General features: G+C 41.1%; 1 protein-coding gene across 3 annotated transcripts in view; it reads right to left on the reverse strand.

Annotated features, from left to right (window-relative positions):
- The window catches only part of ACO1 (aconitase 1), a 76,217-nt gene that overhangs the window by 10,467 nt on the left and 44,171 nt on the right, over positions 1–21,579 (reverse strand). For 2 of the 3 annotated variants that reach the window (XM_012454612.2, XM_064380700.1), the window contains exons 5-18: positions 20,731–20,800; positions 20,416–20,599; positions 19,738–19,877; positions 17,927–18,098; positions 14,854–14,954; positions 13,638–13,754; positions 12,051–12,210; positions 10,619–10,754; positions 7,835–7,919; positions 6,766–6,922; positions 5,508–5,632; positions 3,540–3,644; positions 2,650–2,792; positions 981–1,128 (exon numbers count right to left, since the gene is read on the reverse strand). In XM_012454612.2, the coding sequence (XP_012310035.1) occupies positions 981–1,128; positions 2,650–2,792; positions 3,540–3,644; positions 5,508–5,632; positions 6,766–6,922; positions 7,835–7,919; positions 10,619–10,754; positions 12,051–12,210; positions 13,638–13,754; positions 14,854–14,954; positions 17,927–18,098; positions 19,738–19,877; positions 20,416–20,599; positions 20,731–20,800 (1,843 nt within the window). The remainder of the gene's footprint in view (positions 1–980; positions 1,129–2,649; positions 2,793–3,539; positions 3,645–5,507; positions 5,633–6,765; positions 6,923–7,834; positions 7,920–10,618; positions 10,755–12,050; positions 12,211–13,637; positions 13,755–14,853; positions 14,955–17,926; positions 18,099–19,737; positions 19,878–20,415; positions 20,600–20,730; positions 20,801–21,579) is intronic. The other variant, XM_012454613.2, reaches the window with a different exon arrangement.

Below are 21,579 nucleotides of genomic sequence, written 5' to 3' on the forward strand. Positions count from 1 at the left end.
ACGAGTGAGTCAGTATGTGTGGTGGTAAAGGGCACTGACTTCAGAGCCAGACTTTCTGGGTTTTAATTCCAGCTTTTCCACTGTGCAACTTGAAGGAGTAACACGACCTCTTTATGCTTCAGTTCTCAATTTAAAGCACAGATAATCATGGTACCTACCTCAAGGGGTTGTTATCAGCATTATATAATTCAATATATGCAAAGAGCTTAGGAGAACACCTGGAATGTTATTAAGTGCCATAGACATATTAGCTATTATTGTTTTAAAATAAGTCGGCAGGGTTATTTCTTAAACAGTTTTCAGACAATTTCACAGCACTCACTGGGAAGTGAAGTGACACTAAGGACCTATGACACGTACCAGACTCTACGCTAGGTTTTATATTTCAGTCAATTTCATTTTAAGCCTCAGAGCTTTCTTTCAAGGTAGGTAGGTTTTTTTTTTTTTTTTACTTCACAGGTGAGAGAAATGAGGCTCAGAGATGGAAATAATTTCAAGGCTCCATAGCTAGTATAACCTAGTGCTGGGAGCAAGCAATACCTGCTGCAACACACTGACCTTAGTAGCTCCCATTAGAACCAAAGCATGCCTCTAAGCACCTCTCTGCTCCTTCTTTTCATGTGGATTAGATGAATTAAATTACATGCCAATAAAGTCATACAATAGAACTTCTTAATATCCTTTAATTTAACCCGGTATTTCCCCCTCAAATACTTTAAATGAAATTTCACTCAAAACTCAATTCCTAAGAAATGAGAATGAAACCATGGTTTAGAATCTCTAAGCAAGAAGAAAAGGTTTGAATTGTCAATGATAGATTCTATGCATATGGACACCTGGTGAGGAGGACTATGGTTAGTTTGAGATAGGATGGAGCTGTGAAGAAAAACTAAAACCAAAAGGTAAGTAAGTGTAAATATCCAACCTCAGCCAAGGCTGACAAATGCTAGTGTCTGCAGGAAGCAGAAGACAATACTCACGATTTCTCCAGAAGGCAGATGGATAGTCTGTGGTGCCTGCTTGTTCAAAAATCTGTTTAACAAGCGAATGTTGGCAAATGTTCCCCGTGCCATGACAGCGTCGTTACCTCGGCGAGAGCCATAGGAGTTGAACTCTCGTGGCGTTAGGCTAAGAAGGCAAGCAAGAAAGGAGCTGGCTTAGTGGAGCAAGCGAAGATTAACCTTAGCTTATACCAAGAAAAGAAAAAAAACCATAGACCTGGCTATTTCTCTAAATCTCGTAAGCATTGTTCTCTATGGCAGAAAAGCTGTCCCCAAAGCTTCAACAGAGAACAGACAGAGAGGTGAGAAGGGGTGGTGAGAGGCATAAATCAGTATTCTCCTGCGATTAACTCAGAGTCTTTCAAATCTGGTTAGAAAAATAAGGAACTCTAAAAAATATTTTGTTAGTAGGTAGCTTATAAAGCTTCATATAAAGTAAAGAGCTAAAGTAAAAATAAGTGAGAAAATGGAAGCAAAGAGAACTTAGGGTAGGCAAATCAGATGGAGCTACGAATAGGGGGAAACACAAAATATGTTCTATTAAGTAACCAGACATAGTTTCAAATCTTTCCCTGAGTTATCAGGAACTCAATGCAAAGGAAAGAAACACAACTGGCAAAATAACTTGCAAGTTTCATGAGAGAAAAATCGAAGCAGTGCCAAAGAAGTAGGAAATCTTGTCTGTGGGCCCTCAGGTATAGGAAACCTTGCGGTGTTAGGAAACATACCTTATGATTAATACAGTGACCAGTTCACTGAGCTGTTTCTTAAAATACTAGGGGATGGGTGTGTTAATATGATTTAATTAATGGGTAGATCTAATTGGACTGAGAGAGTTTAATGGGTTTCAGGAGCAGGTGAATATGTCTTGGAACTCCTGAAACTACGCAAAATGTTGTGGGTATGTGCATTTTTCTGAGAAGGCATTAGATTTGCTTTCAGTCAGTTCTCTGAAGTGCTCATGCCTCAAAAGGGGTCAAAAATCAATAGAAAAAAGGTATTTGGATTCTGTTCCTCAAATTTGCTCTGGAGAATCCCTGAAGGAGTTGATTCAAGAGATGGGGATAGGAACCAGGAATTTTTATCTCCTTACATGATTCTCATGGAAACTCAGATTAGGGAACCACTGACCTTGATTAATATTAATATATGAGACAGTGGTTGATAATGCTGGTATACCTATGAGTATCAGCAAGAGACTGAAGAACTGATAAATGGATGAGTAAGCTGCAAATCCTCCAAGCAGTGCTCTGTAAACATTAGGTTTCTCAACCAGGACCTGGCAATGCATTTCAGGTTTTGTCTCTGCCCTATGCCTCAGGCAAGGCCAGGCTCAAGAGCAGAGCCTTGTACTTGAAGGATCAGCCAACTCCAGGGCAAGGATGACACTTGGGCCTAATGTATACACTGCCTCAAAAGAAGGTCCCTTTCTCCTTCCCCTTGTTGGGATTCACATGTTAATGGTTTCTCCCATAGAAACTGTTAAGCAGCAAACGGAAAACGCAATTGGTTTTTAAGCCCCAGGGTTAAGCCTCAGTAAAAAACCAAAGAATCTGATTCCAAAGGGCCAGGTGAAAAGAAATGCTGGTCTCATTCACTCTATTACTCTATTTTTGCCTTTAGTCCTTCCCACCTCACTCATACTTACCCTCTGTTAGTTAAGTAGCGAGCAGCGGGGCTGTTTCTTGCAATATTTCCAGCTGGAGAGATGTGGTCAGTTGTTACTGAATCTCCCAAATTTAGCAGCACATAGGCATCCACTATAGATTTAGGGGGCTGAAGATCCAAAGTCTAGCAAAGAATACAAAAAGTCAGCATTGGCCCAGGTTTTCTCAAGTAAGCAGATCATTCTCAACAATGGTGGTCCATGCACCTGAACCAGATGACAGTTCCACACCAATGCACAGCAAATTCTAGTGTTCTAGTTTTTATCAAAGATGCTAAGAAAAGTAAGGTGAATTTACTGAAAGCATATCTCAATCTTGAAGAAAAGGTGAAGTACTGGCAATATCCCCTCAAAAGCAACAGTAATGCAGCTGCAAATGACATTCTTTTCACATCCCTAGAACTCCTCAGATGCTGAGGACAGTTGGAATCCTGACCTCGACTGCATCCCCTTCTCACAGTGACCCACCCAGGAGAGCATAAACTTCTAGATCATAAACTTTCTAGATCATAAACTTCTAGAAAATCAGGGACAATGTCCCTGGTTTTTATGAGTATAAGGTTCACTATGGCAGGTTCTGGGGATATTCTCCTGGAACAGTCCCTCAGACTCAACTAGGTCTAAGTCCAGGTGGCACCCAATCACCAGGGTGCCTGTGTACATCCATGCAGAACTCCTGCACAGATAAACTGTAGGCCCACAGCAGCCAAATATCCCAGCCTCCCAACACTCTCCCTGGCAATATCTGCTTGGGTTTGCAAAGGTTTTCATAAAATGGGTAGTCAAAGCAAGAGTATGGGGTAATAAAGTAGATATTATTAGGAAAGAAATCCTTCAAAGGACTCACTTTGTTAAAAAATAAAAAGCCATACCAGGTTTTCAAAGAATGGTGGTGATTTAATGTATGTAGATTTGGAATTCCAGCAATACAGCTTATCTGATGGGGCTACTAAGGCATTCCAGCTTTCATTCACAGTCTTAGAAAAGAAAAGAAAGGCAGATCTAGTCATATCCCATTCTAGAGAAAATTTAATATGCAAACACAAAACATACATTCAAGCTAAAAGGTACACTAGAAACCATTTTTATTCTCAGCCACACACAGGAGTTCATTTATACTAATAGTGTGTCACGCTAAGTAACTTAAAAATCTATAGGCACTGTGGGCTGGGTGTGGTAGCTCATATCTATTAATCCCAGCACTTAAGGAGGCTCAGGTGGGAGGATGGCTTGAGCCTAGGGCAAGATGACAAAACCATGTTTCTACAAAAATTAAAAAATTGTTTGGGTGTGGTGGCATGCCCCTGTAGTCCCAGTTACTCAGGAGGCTGAGGTGGGAGCATTGCTTGAGCTCAGGAATTCGAGGGGACAGTGAGCTATGATGGTGCTACTGCACTCCAGCTTTAGGTGACAAAGCGAGACTTGTCTCTAAAAAACAACAACAACAACATCATATATGTGCACTGTGATAGGTGGCCTCTACAATGGCAGGTGGGATCCTGCCTCCTGGGATTCACATCCTTAGTTGACCCCCTCCTGCTGAGTGTGGGCTGAAGCTAGTGACTATCTCCTAGATTAGGTTATTGAGACCTGCCTTCTGTCTCTCTTGCCCTCTCTTGCTCTGATGGAAGCCAGCTACCATGTGTGAGCCATAAAGAGACCCACATAGCAAGGTGCTGAGGGAGGCCTCCAGCTAACAGCCAGTGAGGAATGGAGGACCTCAGTGCAACAGCCCTTGAGGAACTTGATTCTGCCAACAGGCACATGAGTGAGCCTAAGTGGACCCTCCTCCAGAGACTACAGCCCCAGATGACATGTTGATTGGAGCCCTGTGAAGGTATACAGTGAAGTTGTACCTGGATTCTTGACCCACAGAAACTGGGAGACTATATGTTTGTTGTTTCAACTGACTGTATTTTGGGGTAATCTGTTGCACAGTAATAGATAACTAATGCATATGCTTATCAGTAACTTATGAAATAATAATCCAGATTGTACCAAAGGGGAAATTACTCTCTGAGTGTTTTGGGAAGTGGCCTTCCAGGTCACATAGATACCGGGTAGCAAGTGACAGCTGCTATGCATTAAAATTGGTTTGAATTCTGTCCACAGGTCCATTAACTTGGCCTTTGGAGTAACACATTTAGCATAATGCCTGCCAAGCTCCCTAACACCATCTCCCAAGGAGCACCTGTGGATGGTGCAGTGTGTGAACATAACACCCACATCACCCTCTCCCCAGACAGCTCTGTCATTTAAACCATCAGCCCCAGTCAGAAGCCCTTGGGTCAGCTGAATGCAGAAGGCAGGGAAGGAATAATATCCAAGAGTCTCAGAATATGATGCTGAGCCCCATACATTTCCTACTATTTGTAAAATGTATGGAAAGGTTTCTTTATTTCAGTAGTTTGGCACTTCCTACTGAGTGGCCTCAATTTTTCTTTAAAGCATGCAAAAATGCATTCTGAGCGGTGCATTCAACCAGTGGACTCCACTTCGGTGACACAATATAGTGGCCACCAGTGGTCCCCGCCACAGCTGACACACACCCCAGGGTGTCCTAGAAAGGGGTGGAGTTTTGGAGAGTTGAACCTGAGGCTTTCTTCTCTAGGGTGTCACCGACTTGTCCAAATCTGGGAACATTTCGGGGAGATGGGATTTGTAAAAATGCAAGTCACAGGAGAAAAATGACGGAGAATGACTTCCCCAGTTATCTAAAGGAATAAATGTTACTCTCTATAGTTTATACTCCCGTTAGCCTCGAGGTCTGCAGATAGGACACAAAGGGAGCAGCCTTCCCTTAGATCCTCTGAGGCAGGGAGGGCAGTGTGGGACCTCACCTCTATTTTCTGATAGACTTCCTTAAACATCCCTGGGATGACATACTGACGTTCCACTGCCTGGATCTCATCTCTAGTCGGCCAGATGTCTTTCAGAAATATCTGCTGTCCCTTTGCATTTACTCCTGGGGAAGAAACATTTATTAATAAGAAACTTTCTAATACGCCATTTTCATGATTACATAGAGTCAAGCCTCGTTCTCCTCGGTAGTTATGTTCTATAAAGCCCTGAATGAGTGGATACAGAATCATTGCCACTGGGGAAATACAGGGTGAGGTTCCTGGGAGCCTGTGGTCACCAATCAATACATAACCTTGCTTCATGTGAGAGACATCTTATTTAATATAAATTGTTGACTCACTGACATTGAACTTCCGGCCAAGAGCACTATAACTCTTCTGAATGAAGCCTATCTAAACAATGCACATCACAGTCTGCTGGTGCTAAGAACGCCAGTCAGCACTTCAGGACTATGCTTGAGGACCATTTTGAACAGCGACATCACCACAAAGCACAAAAATGCAAAAAGCATGGCACTAAGTAGATCAAGAAAAGGATTCTTGTATATCACATGAGAGCTGAAACAAGAGGGCAGAGTGACACCTTCTCAGACCTCAGCATAGAACGTGTGCGTTGAGTGACATACAGTTTTCACCCCTTTGTGCTGATCTGTGCATGACCGTAAACATAATATGGTTAAAATACATTTTAGTGACTAGGAAACTCTGCAGCATAGAACTCACAAATAATGAGGATCAACTGTACCTCTAAAGTTATGATTTCCTAAAAGTAAATTTCAGGGGCATTGTTTTCATGTTATCTGTTATGCTTAGAATGGATTGAGGGGGGCCAAGCAACCAAGCCGATCTGAGGAAAGGAGGTGATGTATCATTTCTTTGGAATTTTGAGAAGTTGAAATATCTGCAGTATGTTTCTACAGAGTATATATATTAAAACAATGCCTATCATTAAAGTGAGAGCTAGAAAGAGGACCTATAGAAGAAACCAGACTAGCAAGATGTCTATTCCTTTTGGCATCTATTTTCCTTTCATCATCCTTTACCCTCACTAGATTCTTGTTTCAACTGCTGCAGTTAAGTCTTAGCTGTGTATTGGAGAATAGAGAAGATTCTCCTGTTTGTCTTATCTCTGGAGGTTCTATGCTTCATTTCTTATTTTAAAAAGCAGCAACTTTCTTCCAGTAATATTTCTGAATTCAGTGGAAAAAAATTATGGCCACACAAACAAAAATCTTACCCAGTGGCTCTTTCTCAAGGTCGATTCTGATGGTCCCAGCAATTGCATATGCTATTACTAAGGGGGGAGAGGCTAAATAGTTGGCCCGGGTGTTGGGGTGAACTCGACCTTCAAAATTCCTGTTCCCAGATAGTACTCCAACAGCTACAATGTCTCCCTGTATAAGGCAAAGAAAAATCAGGTCACTAAAGGGAGAGACTGACTAGGCTTCTTGTGTCAGAACATTTGTGAGTTTCCACATCACAAAGATACGGTCCTTTAAGCTGCCCTTTCACCTGGTTCTCTCCTACTAGAGGCGAGAAGGGTAAACAGGGGTGTTCCTGTGGGAGATACTCTGGGTCAAAGGAAGCAGAGACATGTTTAGTGATTTCTGCTCCTGAGAAAATACCAGGTAGTTAGAAGGCAACATACTAGTTATTGCTGCCTGGGGCCCAAGAACAGGTGGGAAAGACCTAACAGCTAAAGGGAGTCACAATGACCTACATAGATTCTATAATTAATGCAAAGCAAACCAAATAATATTTTTCAAGGTTGAGTTTTTTTTTTTTTTTTTTTTTTACAAAAATCAAGCCAAAGCAATTTAGTTTAGATTCATCCGTGTGGAGACTCGTCTCACTTTGAACCAATTTTCAAATTATTTAGGTTGGTACAAAAGTAATTGCAGTCTTCATCACTGAAATGGCGAAAACCAGTTAGTTCTGCACCAACCCAATACCTATAATGAACAACTGTAGAGCTCTTTGTAGTCAAAAACCAGCAAGAACTGAGCATTTCCTTGAGTGCCAGGCACTGCACTAAAGTGATTTATCATCATCTTCATTCTCACAACTCTGTAAAATAGATACCATTATCATCATCTCCAATATACAGTTGTGAAAACCCAGGCACAGATAGGTTAATGAACTTGCCCAGGGTTACCCAGCTAGTAATTTTAGCTAAACTCAAAAGACCACACTCTAAACCACATCCCCTGCTTCCATGGACCTTCTTGAAAATACCAGCATTTTTGTCACATGTTACAAGAAAAGAAACAACTGCTCCGAAGACCTGCAAGCACCTCTGCAATTACCTGCGTGATGGCTTCTACCACAGGTTCAGGTAAGGGCCCGCTATTGCCAATGCAGGTCATGCAGCCATAGCCCACCACGTTAAACCTAGGCATCGAGAGAGAAGCACACAAAAAAAGAATAACTTTCAGTGAGCCCTTCTGCTGGCTACAGTTTCTGGAGACCACCGTTCAAAAGGAATTGCAGTGCATGAACTAAGTTCAGTATAGTGCTATTTCTAAAAGCTTTCAGTCTTGAGAGCATTCTGATATAGCATATCATATAGCATAAGAAGAATACTATTCACATTTTTACTTTAAAAAATTTTTTTTAGACGGGGTCTCCCTATGTTGCTCAGGCTGGTCTTGAACTCCTGGGCTCAAGGGATCCTCCCGCCTCGGATTCCTAAAGTGCTGAGATTACAGTAATACTGATGATCCTGACCCTGTGTAGGCCTAAAGTGTGTGTTTATCTCTTAGTTTTTCTTTTTTTTTTGTTTTTGAGACAGGGTCTCGCTGTCACCCAAACCAGAGTAGAGTGGCGCGATCATAGCTCACTGCAGCCTCAAACTCCTGGGCTGAAGCCATCCTGCACCCTCAGCCTCGTGAGTAGCTGGGACTACAGGCATGCACCACCATGCTTGGCTAATTGTTTTTAATTGTTTTTTGGTAGAAACAGGGGTCTCACTATGTTGTCTTGGCTGGTTTCAAACTCCTGGCTTGAAGCAATCCTCTGCCTTGGCTTCTCAAAGCACTGATATTACAGCCATGAGCTACTGTGCCCAGCCTGTCTTGGTTTTTAACAAAAAAGTTTAAAAAGTAAAAATATAAAACTTCAAAAACAGAAAAAGCCTATGAAATAATGATATAAAGAAAATACTTTGGAACAGCAATATGTTTGTTTTAAGCTAAGTATTATGAGTCAAGAGTTTCAATAAACTTAAAAAACTGCAAAATAAAAGTAAGCTACGGTTAACTTATTAAAGAGAAACATTTAAAAAAAATGAATTTAGTGTAGCCTAAGTGTCCAGTGTTTATAAAGTTTACAGTAGTGTATGGTAATGTTCTAGGCCTTCACATTCACTCACCACTCACTCACTGACTCACCCAAAGCAACTTCCTGTCCTGCAAAGTCCATTCATGGTAAGTGCCCTAGATAGGGGCACCATTTTTTATCTTTTACACTGTATTCTTACCGTATCTTTTTTTTTTTTTTTTTAGATGGAGTCTCCCTCTGTCACCCAAGGTTAGAGTGCAGTGGTGCAATCTCGGCTCAATGCAACTTCCCCCTCCCAAGTTCAAGTGATTCTCCTGCCTCAGCCTCCTGCATAGCTGGGATGACAGGTGCCTACCGCCACACCCAGCTAATTTTTGTATTTTTAGTAGAGATGAGGTTTCACCATGTTGGCCAGGCTGGTCTCGAACTCCTGACCTCAAAGTGATCCACCCACCTCGGCTTCCCAAAGTGCTGGGATTATAGGCATGAGCAACTGTGCCTGGTGTACTGTACCTTTTCTATGTTCAGATACACAAATACCCCTGAGTTACAACTCCCCATAGTATTCAGTACAGCAACATACTATGCAGATTTATAGCCTAGGAGCAGTAGTCCACATCACATAGTCTAGGTGTGTAGTAGGCTACCACTGAGGTCCATCCAAGTATACTTTATGATATTCATACAACAACAAAATTGCCCAACACACACCATTTCTCAGAATGTATTGCTGTTTTTTTTTTTTTCCTTTGAGATGGAGTCTTGCTCTGTTGCCAAGCTGGAGTGCAGTGGCACAATCTCAGCTCACTGCAACCACAGTCGCCTGGGATCAAGTGATTCCCCTGCCTCAGCCTCCCAAGTACCTGGGAATACAGGTGTGCACCACCATACCTGGCTAATTTTTTTTTGTATTTTAGTAGAGACAGGGTTTCACCATGATGGCCAGGATGGTCTCAATCTCCTGACCTTGTGATCTGCCTGCCTCGGCCTCATAAAGTGTTGGGATTGCAGGCATGAGCCACCGCGCCCGGCCTGTACTACTGCTGTCTTTTTTTTTTTTTTTTTTTGAGACAGAGTTTTGCTCTTGTTGCCCAGGCTGGAGTGCAATGGCATGACCTTGGGTCACCGCAACCTCCACCTCCATTCAAGCCATTCTCCTGCTTCAGCCTCCCGAGCAACTGGGATTACAGGTGCCCACCACTACGCCTGGCTAATTTTTGTATTTTTGGTAGAGACGGGATTTCACCATGTTGGTCAGGATGGTCTCGAACTCCTGACCTTCTGATCTGCCTGCCTCCACCTCCCAAAGTGTTGGGATTACAGGCGTGAGCTACTGTGCCTGGCCTGTACTGCTGTCTTTAAGCAATGCACCACTGTAACTAATTTGCCTCAAGGAATCAGAATGATTTTAGCCATATTTAATAATTATTTTCACATCAAAAGACAGACTCTCAGTTGCAGAGCCACTGCTAGTACGTAACACACCTCAGTGCAACTGAGAAAAGCCAGCCCCTCTTCCAGGAAGGTACAGCACTACATCAGAGCACAAGACTTGGTAAGCCGAGCACAGGCTCGAGTTTAGCCCCTGCTCTGCACTTAGAGGGTATCCTTGTGTGATGAGCAACCAGCAGAACCATGTGGGAGGGCCCTCTTTGGATGGAATGTAAGGGTTTAAGTCTCTACCGTCTGATAAACAACTATGCAATTAGATATCATCAGATAACCTCATATCTGTTACAAGGTGACACAGCAAGGTACATGAGGAATAAAATTCAACAAAAGCAATGGTGCAAAAGAAAACTCTCCCTCACCCAAGCTGAGACAGATAAGGCATGACTCCGCTTTCTTGTAGGTAGTAGGTCACCACACCACTCCCAGGAGACAGGCTAGTTTTGATGTAAGGCATCACGTTCAGGCCAGCATCCACAGCTTTCTTTGCTAACAATCCTGTGAAATGTAAACACAGATGCAGTGTGGGTGGCCACCTGCTCTAGGTGCCAGGTGTACTTCAGAAAAGAGCCTGATTATCTTCAGTCTGCATTTCCTGCCACCACCTGACCATGTTGGCACTATCTGCTGTTTCTGCTGCCAAACAGAAATCTAAAGGCTCCCTGGCCAATAGTCATTTAAATGTATGCAGTAAACTCAAAACTTGGCAAGGAAATGAAGAAAGAGATTTGCTTACTTTTTTTTTTAAAAGAGAACCTAAATCCATTTAGGAATATATTATATAAAATGAGCTTTTCATTTTTTGAGGGAAAATGATCTTTCTAATGTTTGATTTGGATTAAAATCATAATTGAAGAAGCCCTTTCTAAAACTATATAACTGTGTGCTGGTTGGCAAGGAACAGTCAGCCAAGAAATAAAAATCAAGTGTTCAGATATATCCTGAAGTAGAGGATTAAGAGCTCCTGGGCTGCTGGACTTTGCCAGATACAGAGACTGCTACTGGAACACTGGGTCCTCTGTCTTAGGAAGTATCACAGAAGTAGCAAAAACATGAGCAGTGGGGGTGGGGGCATGAGGGGACAAAAAGCCACAGACAAGCTGATGACTTGCCTACAGAAGACTGGTTTGCTCCAGACCAGACAAGGAAAGCTTAGGTGGCAATACATGGACTCAGGCAAAGAAGGTTTTCCTTATGCCCGTGTCTGCTTCATAAAAAGGAACAGTTGACACTGTTTGGTCTTTTGATGGATACAAGAGAAGCTTTGGGGATGACTAAAAACTTGAAAACCAAAGAGACCTTATGGTAGGGAAACCGTATATGTAAATATTAACAACTTAACCAGAATTGCGAAACAGGTCAGGTGCCCCAGGTTTTATCAGCCAGTGCCCCGTGGCCTCATTCAGAAACACCTCCCAGCATCCAAGTCAGAACTCAATCCTGCTGCTCAGGGGTTTCACAGAGGACAAACTCTGTGGCAACACTTTATTTTTCTTCCAGAGTCTGACATAAGAATGTAGGCTTTCCCTGAAATCCAGCTTCCTTTGCTTTCCTCTACTTTTTTCTGTGTTAATTCTCAAGAGAGACTATTATGCAGTGTACCTTCTATTTTAAAAACTTTGCTTTGGACACTATTTATTGTGTAGATATTTATGGGCCAATAAATATCTGTATCTGGAAAAGATGAGGTTCAGGGAACTACAGGTAGAACTCTGCTGAGACCCTGGGACATGTCTCGGGTTATTTCCACCTACACACGCATAAGAGCAGGAAGATGGAGTCAAATGCACTTACCTGCCCCTAACATCACAGATGGGTTACTGGTGTTTGTGCAGCTAGTAATGGCAGCAATGACCACAGAGCCATGAGCAAGGGTGAATTCAGTGTTATCATAGATAAAGGTTTTATGGTCACTGTGATGTTCGGGAGCAACTTGGAATCCTTTAAATCCTTGCTGAAAGAAGAAAAAATGTATATAGGAATATATTTATATAAAATATACATATTTCTGGCTAGAGCAAAAAAACATACATATAGTCAACAGTTCTCACTTTAGATGAATGAATACTTTGGTAAGTATAATTTTAAAGGCCAATTCTTAACAAGGCATAAGTATCTCTGCAAGTAAACTCTGAAATGCTACAGAAAAATTACTCTTTTTGGCTGGTTGTGGTGGCCCATGCCTGTAATCCCAGCACTTTGGGAGGCCAAGGCAGGTGGATCATGAGGTCAGGAGTTTGAGACCAGCCTGGCCAAAATGGTGAAACCCTGTCTCTACTAAAAATACAAAAATTAGTTGGGTGAGGTGGTGGGCACCCATAATCCCAGCGACTCAGGAGGCTGAAGCAGGAGAATCGCTTGAACTGGGAGGCAGAGGTTTCAGTGAGCCAAGATTGCACCACTGCATGCTAGCCTGGGTGACAGAGCAAGACTGTCTCAAAAAAATAAAATTACTCTTTTTAAATTTTTACAAAAAGCAGTCATGATATCTCATTCTTACTCTGTATTGAAATTAGTAACAATTATGTCCTTACCACCTCAAAAATGTAAATGCTAAAACTACAAATTTGGTCTAAATTTATGACATTATTGTACAGTTTAATGGATATAGACTGATGAAGACTATGGTTCTCACCTTACGAAAATTTTTAAAAAGGCACTGTTTTGACCAGATTCAACAAATCATGATCAACAACACAAACAAAGTATAGCTGAATATTTGCCATAATACTGGTATCTCATAGCAGATACATCTTCATCATTCCTTTGGAAAATGTTCATTGAAAATCTACTGCATATAAGACACTGTGCTGAGTACCTTGTGGGCTCCCCAGGTGGTTCAAACAAATCCTATTATCAAATGTACAGTCTAGTAACAGAAATCATACATGCAAATAAAGTACCAACAACGTAAGTTAAAGAATATGGAACACTATCAAAATATTTCAGACCCAGCGCCATGAAGTGTCCAACAAGGGAAAGATGACTTTCTGCTATGAGATTCTGAGACTCCAATGCAGATTAGTTGGTATCTGAACCAAGTTTTATGGAATTCACAGAACAGAATATGACAAGTTGGAGAACAGACTTTCAGGCAGGGAGTAGCATGCATGAAGGTACAACAGCTAGAAAATCTTGGGTGAGTAAACAATATGGTGAGGGTCTTGTGAAAAGCAGACAAGCTTAAAAAGGTGGGTTGACTTGTGTTTCTGATGGCTCTTGCTGCTTGGCTTGTGGCTAATGGAGGAAGTCATTAAGGACTTAAGAATGGAGAAACAGGCTACAGGAAGATTCATCATCAAGCGGGGTGAAAGCCTCGACACTGAGTAACCAGGCAAGGGTAGAGTTGAGAGGATTCAACCTCTTCCCCCAGGCCCCTACCTTGGCTCCAAGGCAGCTCTCAAAGTCCTTTTTAATGTCAGACACAGCAACTTTGTCCTGAGGCCTTTTGGGTCCACTGCAGCAAGGCACTACTGTTTTCAAATCTAAGTCCACAACCTGTTGACTCACAAGAAAATAAATTATAGAATTTACATTATACCCACAAAGAAGAAATCCAAAGCATGCCAGATAATTTAAAACATCATAATCATAAAAATAAGCAAATAAACAGAACTACCACATTCAAAAACAAGGAAGCCAATGTTTCTCTTAATCCTCTTAATTAATCTTAAGTGATTTATTTCCCAAGATCACAATGGGCACCTAAGTAGTAGAAGACAGGCAGGCAGCCTTGCCACCTCTCAGAAAGAACAGGGTGGGCACTGCAGATGCCCAGTGTTCTCCACTCGCCCATCCTTGGAGGCGGCTCGTCATGCTTTGTATGGCTGAGTTAGGCTGAAGATGGGTTTTCTGTTAAAATCATACATAAACCATTACACTTTTAAGGTGATTTGGGAGGGATGCAGCCATTAAGTTATCAACACCAGGAAATGAGCCTTAGTCTAAATGAGTATTTCCTTTCCTCAATGTAGTAAGAAACCAAACAAGGGTCGCAGGACAAGTTTACCTTGTGGTCTAGAAAAATGTGGATTCGGTTTACACCTTAGAAAATAAAGGTAAGTCAGGATAAACAGAACTGACATATTTGTACCTTCACTTCTTTCTAGGTCTATAATAATGATGGTTTAGCCTTTAAACAGCTCTTGTTCCTGTAGTGAACTCTAGAATAAGTTCTTTGTGGTGATTTCTGAGGTTTTGGTGCATCCATCACCTGAGCAGTGTACACTATACTCAACGTGTAATCTTTTAACCTTCACCCCCCTCCCACCCTTTTCCCTGAGTCTCCATTGTATCATTCTTATTCCTTTAGCAGTCTTTCAATGGTCTTCCACGTAAGAGGCATGAATCAGTAGTTCAAATAGGGGAGCACACTTAACTTACAATGATTAAGCCAGTAGGAATGTAAGAAGTTATATTATTGTTATCTTTACAATTTCCTTATCCTTTTGGTTTTCAACCTTTTAACACTCCGTTCCCTTGTAATGCCTTGGCAGTGACTAATTTCCTACCAATGCATTCCCCCAAGAAAAAACACAGTTAAAATTGCAGACTTGAGGAAGAGGAAATACATGCTCAGTGGAAGGCACTCTCATACCTGGGTGAAGTCTGGGTCTTGAGAAGGGTCATTGAAATCTCGAAACATTCCTACAGCCTGAAGATACTTTTTAATGTACTTTATTTTATTTTCATCACGACCTAAAAGGCATTTTAAGGGGTAACAAGTAACATAGGTTAGTATTTCCCAGTTGAAATTTATAAACTGATACTTCCATCAGCAATTATCTGAGTACAAAACATACACTACACTTACACACCAATAGCTCTGTTGATTTTCCGGCTTCCAGGATAATGGTTTGACTCTCCCACTGATGCTGCTTTTTATTGGACACCATTAATGAATGTGCTGTTCCTATCAAAGTGACTGTTTTCTGAAAAATATTCTGGTTCTATCTATAGGTAACTCCCCTCTTTTTGGGTATAGCCTTTAATTAAGAGAATCTTAAGCCTGAGCTAATTGTCAAAGCACACCTATACATTTACCTTCAACTGGCCAGAAAGACTCAGCATTCCATATGATCATTGTTAAAATTAAAAACCATCCCAACCCCACCCAAAACCACTAGCTACTGAGCACTTTCTGGACATTGTGCCCTAAACATTTTAAATGTATTACTTCAATCTCTAATCCTTTATCATAGTCTTATGATGTAAGTACAATTATTATTCTCATTTATGGATGAGGAAATGGCAGCTCAAGAAGATTAATCTTTCCCATAGAACACAGCCAGTAAATGGCAGAACCAGAATCCAAACCTGAGCTTGACACCAAAGTTCAAAATCTTAACTTGCACTGCTGCATCACCAGGAATACAACTTTGAACCCTCTGCTATTTAACTCTTATCAAGATCCTGGTGTCGGAGATAATGCTCATGAAGTATGCCCAATGGACATGCAGTCCACCATTTCTCTGATAGTTAGAAACAAGGTTTGACCCTTTGGCCTACCACTGATCAGAATTTTTTGTTTTAACTGAACTGTAAACATTATCAGCTCTCAGCACAGACCTCATAAAAGACAACTGTATGAGCCTCACTAATGTATTTGTCCTGACCTGTTGTTGAACCCACTATTCACTACTCCCCATGCCATGCTCTTCATGAAGATGAACAGGAGAAATGTCTCTTAGGGTTTAGTATGAGAAAGGGCTACGCTCCTCTGAAGCAATATGTTTGTTTCCATTGGATCACTAAGAAGTATAATGGCCACCTGCAGCACCACGGGAACTAACCTTCCTTCTAGATCCATCTCACAGCTTTTCTCCCTCTACCCAGTCTACCCAGCACAATATCCCTTCTCTTCTTTAGGTTGATTCCCTCAATTATTTATTCTGTTCTTTTAGTTATCTTTCTCACTTAAAATCCTTTGTGGGGGGCCAGACGCAGTGGCTCACGCCTGTAATCCCAGCACTTTGGGAGGCCAAGGTGGGCGGATCACAAGTCCAGGAGATCGAGACCATCCTGGCTAACATGGTGAAACCGTGTCTCTGCTAAAAATACAAAAAATTAGCCGGGCATGGTGGTGCGTGCCTATAGTCCTAGCTACTCAGGAGGCTAAGGCAGGAGAATTGCTTGAATCTGGGAGGCAGAGGTGGCAGTAAGCCGAGATTGCACCACTGTACTCCTGCCTGGGTGACAAAGCAAGACTCCGTCTCAAAAAAAAAAAAAAAAAAAAAAAATCCTTTGGGGGAACAAAGATTTATTAATTTCAATGTGGTTATATTTAATAAAAACATTTTTTAAAATAAACCTGTTCATCACAATCTTTACAATTTCTCGAGGAATTTCCTTAGGCTATGGGAGAAGACTAAGATTTATTTGGAGTAAGATTCTCATGAAACCCTTCCCATGGCTGTCCCTTCACTTAATCCAGACACCTGTGCAAGCACCTCTGGGGTACTTCACCCACCTGCCCTTTCTTTTTCATTATCGCATTTATGCATTTGTTTACTTGTTCAATTCAATGTCTTCCCCGCTCACTGGAAAGTAAGCTACTTGACGGCAGGGACTTTATTTATCTTGTTCACTGCAATATCATTGGGAACTAGACCAGATATTGATAATTTGCTGAATGTATGACTGAAGAGTTAATGTTTTTAAACTAAGAAAGAAAATTTAAAAGCTTCTCAAAGTTAAAAGTCAAATTCCATTTTACTTTTCCAGAAAGGGTCTCACTCTGTCATCCAGGCTGGAGTGCAGTGGCGTGATCTTGGCTCACTGCAACCTCCGCCTCCCAGGTTCAAGTGATTCTGCTGCCTCAGCCTCCTGAGTAGCTGGGTAAAAGTCAAATTTCTAAACAAAGATATACAGAGTTAAAGATCTGTCAGCAATTTAAAATGCCTTCACATGCAGTCTCTCTTTTCTTTTTTTTTTTTTTTGAGACAGAGTCTTTCTCTGTCGCCTAGGATGGAGTGCAGTGATGCAATCTCAGCTAACTGCAACTTCTGCCTCCTGGGAGTTTCACCATGTTGGCCAGGCTGGTCTCAAACTCCTGACCTCAGGTGATCTGCCCGCCTTGGCCTCCCAAAGTGTTGAGATTACAGGTGTGAGCCACCGTGCCCAGCCTCATTTCATTTTTTGGACATCCCTGAGAAGGGTGTTGCAGAGTGCTGTTCCTATTTGGAGCCAGGTAGTTGCAGGGTTGGATTTTGACTCTGCTGTTTATTAGCCTTGGGTATTAACACCTCTCTGATCCTCAGTTTTCTCTAAAATTAGTCTCTAATATTAGCTAGTGAATCAATCTACCCTACAGATCTGTAAAGAGGTTGACAGCAAATACATACCAGGTGCCTGGTACACAGCAAGTACCCCATAGACAGCAGTAACCATTACTAAGATCACTTGTTTAATGTCAAAACACTAGTAGTGAGGAACAGTCTAAATATCGGGGCTTCTATAATCTCTGAGCTCTTTCCATTGGCCATACCATCTCTGTCTCATATTAACTCCTTAAATCCCCAAAACCCATTTTGACTCCATTGAAAGAAAAAAAAAAGTGTAACTGTAACCCAGTGCCTTCTGTTGGGTAGAGGCAGAAGCCAATGCTCAGATTCTCAGTGTTTTATGGAACTTTTTCAAAGAGCCCTCTGCTTTCACGGCCCTTCACTTACCTGTTTGCATCAGATACGTGATACTAACTTCATCAACTGGGAAAAAGGCAGCAGTTGCTCCGTACTCTGGGCACATGTTGGCAATTGTAGCTCGGTCAGCAATGGACAACTGGGCTACTCCTGGCCCGAAGAACTCGACAAATTTGCCCACTACCCCAACCTGGCGGAGATGCTAAGCAGCAAAACAATAGAAAAGTTTGAGATCTGACAGCCCACATTCAAACTGCAGAACTACCATCTTGCACTTCTTATAAACTAGTCTTGTTCAGCAAACCCAAACAATAAATTAGCCCAACACATTTGTAATCACTTTCAAAACTTAAAAAGCAATGCCAACTAAACGCAACATGGTATCCTGGATTGGATTCTGGAGCAGAAAAGGGACATTACTGAAAAACCTGGCAAAGCCTGTAGTTAAGAGTACCACACCAATGTTAACATCTTAGTTTTGATCAACATGCCATGGTTATATAAGATGTTAACATGGGAAGCTGGGAGAAAGATAACAGGAATTCTCTGTACTCTTTATACCAACTCTCGTATAAATCTAAGATTATGTCAAATAGCTCTTATTTATAAAAAGAAAGACAAAGTATGCCCAAAATACAAATAACATTAAGAAAAGCATTTCAAAATGAGAATCACTGGAAGTGTCTGTAAGTGCTAAATATTAAATTCTTTCAACCTAAATAACTACTTGCATTAGTTAAGAAAATAACTTTTCAAAGGAGTAATGAACAAAATTCATTCAACAAGTATATAAGTCAAATGTAACCAAAAGATCCCCATATCTTTTCCATACAAGGCACCAGCCAGGAGTGACTAACTTAGCTCTGCATAAAGCCAGTTTCTACCTACAATCATATAGATGGGCTCTTTTGGTTACATAGGACTTTGCCAGATTTTGTGAGGAAGTCCTGTATTATTCCACATCTGAAGCACAGTGCACAGACATTTGTGATAAGCTGTGGTATTCAAATAAATCTAATTCCAAATTTCACAAAAATTAAATCAAAGAGAAATGTGTTTTGCACTTTATCAATAGTGTGTCCAGGTGAATGACCCCATGCCTCCCAACTAGAAAAAATTATGTTTGTGATCATTAAAAACCATTGCATTTGCAAGAGTCTTCCAAAATGAAATGGCCTTCTTTTTACAAAACAAGCAAATCACAGAAAAAGATGATCTCCTGTAACAGCTGCAGAAAAAGCCTAATACTTTCCAGCTTGGTGATATATCTGTTACAATAATGTAACTTATAATACAAAGAAGAGAATTTAAAAAGTCAAACTCTATTCATGGAACTACCTTGCTATTTACATAAAAAGAAGAACCATGTGGAAAAAATGTAGTAAAAGTATAAACACATGCATGGGAATGATTCTTACAACCTCAGGATAGTGATTATTTCTAGAAACGGGGAGTGTGGCTTTAGCCACAGATATTACATTTTATTTCTTTAAAAACATAGAGCTCTGAAGCAACTACAACAAAATGGTATCATCTGTTAAATCTAGGTGGTGGGCATATGAATGCCATTTTAATTTCTGTGTCATTGAACTATTTCACAATTTAAAATATTTATTTTAAGTAAAAGATCCATGCAGCAATACTAGAGGAAAATACACATGATTATCTAAACTTAACATAGAATATTCCTCTTATCTCCTCTCCTTTTAAAATCATCAACCTGGTTTCCTAGCATTACTAGAGCACATGGAAACATAAACACGATTCTATTATGTATTCCCTCCATTAGAAAGCTGTCATTGTAACTTTCCAAGACCACAGAAGAGGCTGCCTATAGTTACCTTGGTAATGGTGAGCACAATGTCGGTGGATGTTACTAGAGGGTGGGGCTTCCCTGTCAGCCTGTAACCAATCACCTGAGGGAGCACCATACTGATTGGCTGACCCAGCATGACAGCTTCTGCTTCAATACCACCGACACCTGCAACGAATGGCATGACCAAAAGAATGCTTTCATTACTCCTTACTCTATCTCTCAGGTATAAATTTAGTTTCATTAACGGGTAATAAACCCAGTTACAATGTTTAACTGGTGCAGAGTTATGTTTCTATAAACAGCAGGTTTTCTCTATTTTCCTTTATTGAGTTTTTTAACAAGTGTTTCTCAAAGCATGGTCCCCCAAACACCTGTATCAAAATCCTCTTGGTGCCAAATGCAAGGAAGAGTAGGCTTTGGGAGTCTCCATTTTCAACAAACACCCGGGTAATTTTTGTGTATGCTAAATGTCCCTAACCCCTTGCTCCTGTTCATTCTTCCAAGCATAATTATTGAGTGCCTGCTAGGTGCCAAGTGATTTTCTGGGCACTGGAAAAACAGCAGTGATGAAACTGCCAAAAATAACTCTCCGAAACTTGTGGTCATGTAAATTCATGTTACTGAGATGTAATGGAATCACAGTGAATTAAGGCGCATGCCCCAAAACAGCATATATGGAATAGAAACTTGGAAGAACACTCACCCCAACCAAGAATGCCCAAGCCATCAATCATGGTAGTGTGCGAATCCGTGCCCACGACGCTGTCTGGGTAATAATATCCATCCTGATCAAATACCACTCTTGCCAAATATTCCAAATTCACCTGGTGGATGATTCCTGAGCCAGGGGGAATGATCCGCATGTTGTGAAAAGCCTGGGAACCCCACTGGGATTGACAAAATGGAAAGAACACTATGAACACGTGAGGCACTTCTACTCGGTCCATCTTCTTGGCACCTCTCCCTTGTACCCCACAGACACAGAAAACCACACAATGGAACCAGACCCTGCCCATACCTTTAAAAATTCAAATCGCTCTCTATTTCTTTCAAATTCCAGGTCTTGATTCTTCTGTAAACTGTCTGCCCTGTCAGAGAGAAAAATTAAATGTATACATGTTGAGGCTTAACATGTTAGTGGTCAAATTTATTGGTGATAAAGAAAAAATGGAATTGCATCTCTGTGCTTGCTGAGTGATAATATGAATTTCATTCATGACTATTTACAATGCGGAAAAGGAGAGGTAACTAGTGAAAGTAAAAAGAGTAATTATTGTTTGGTTCAAGTGATTCCTACAATGTCTTTAAATATGGCAGGCAGAAAACATGAACTGAATTCAAGTTAAAACTGATTTAATCATAAAGTCTCACTCTTAGGAACAGACTCAAGACATTTATATGACAACAGCAGCTTGGACATTTAAAGAACTCTTGCTTTTATATTCCTCATCCATGACCTCATTGTAACACCTCTCTGACCTGGCATTTTCATCTCTATATGTTGGAAGATGGAAAACTAGCAACACCAAGAGGCTCTGTACCTTACAGAATTACAATTTCTTGTGTGTAGGACCAAAATTTATGAGGAAGATGGTATCACCTGATAACATCTGTGAACCACAGGTTATATGCTAAGATTTACTCAAGGCCATTCAGTCCACCAGGACAACAGAGAGCACCAAGAAGATTTTCAAGATCAAACTGCATTGTTTTGAGTCAAGGTAGAATAAGTTATAGTCACAAGATTGCAGATTCGGCACACAGAATGTGCTCATAAAGAGTGTATCATGGAGAGTTTCAAGATGGCCGATTAGGAGGAAGTCGGGATCGCAGCTCCGAAAGAAGGCTCAGAGGGTGAGTGGACGCC

This window comes from Aotus nancymaae, unplaced genomic scaffold (assembly GCF_030222135.1).
Source record: "Aotus nancymaae isolate 86718 unplaced genomic scaffold, 86718_ANA_hifiasm-v0.15.2.pri h1tg000003l, whole genome shotgun sequence".
In the NCBI taxonomy this organism is placed as follows: Eukaryota; Metazoa; Chordata; class Mammalia; order Primates; family Aotidae; genus Aotus; species Aotus nancymaae.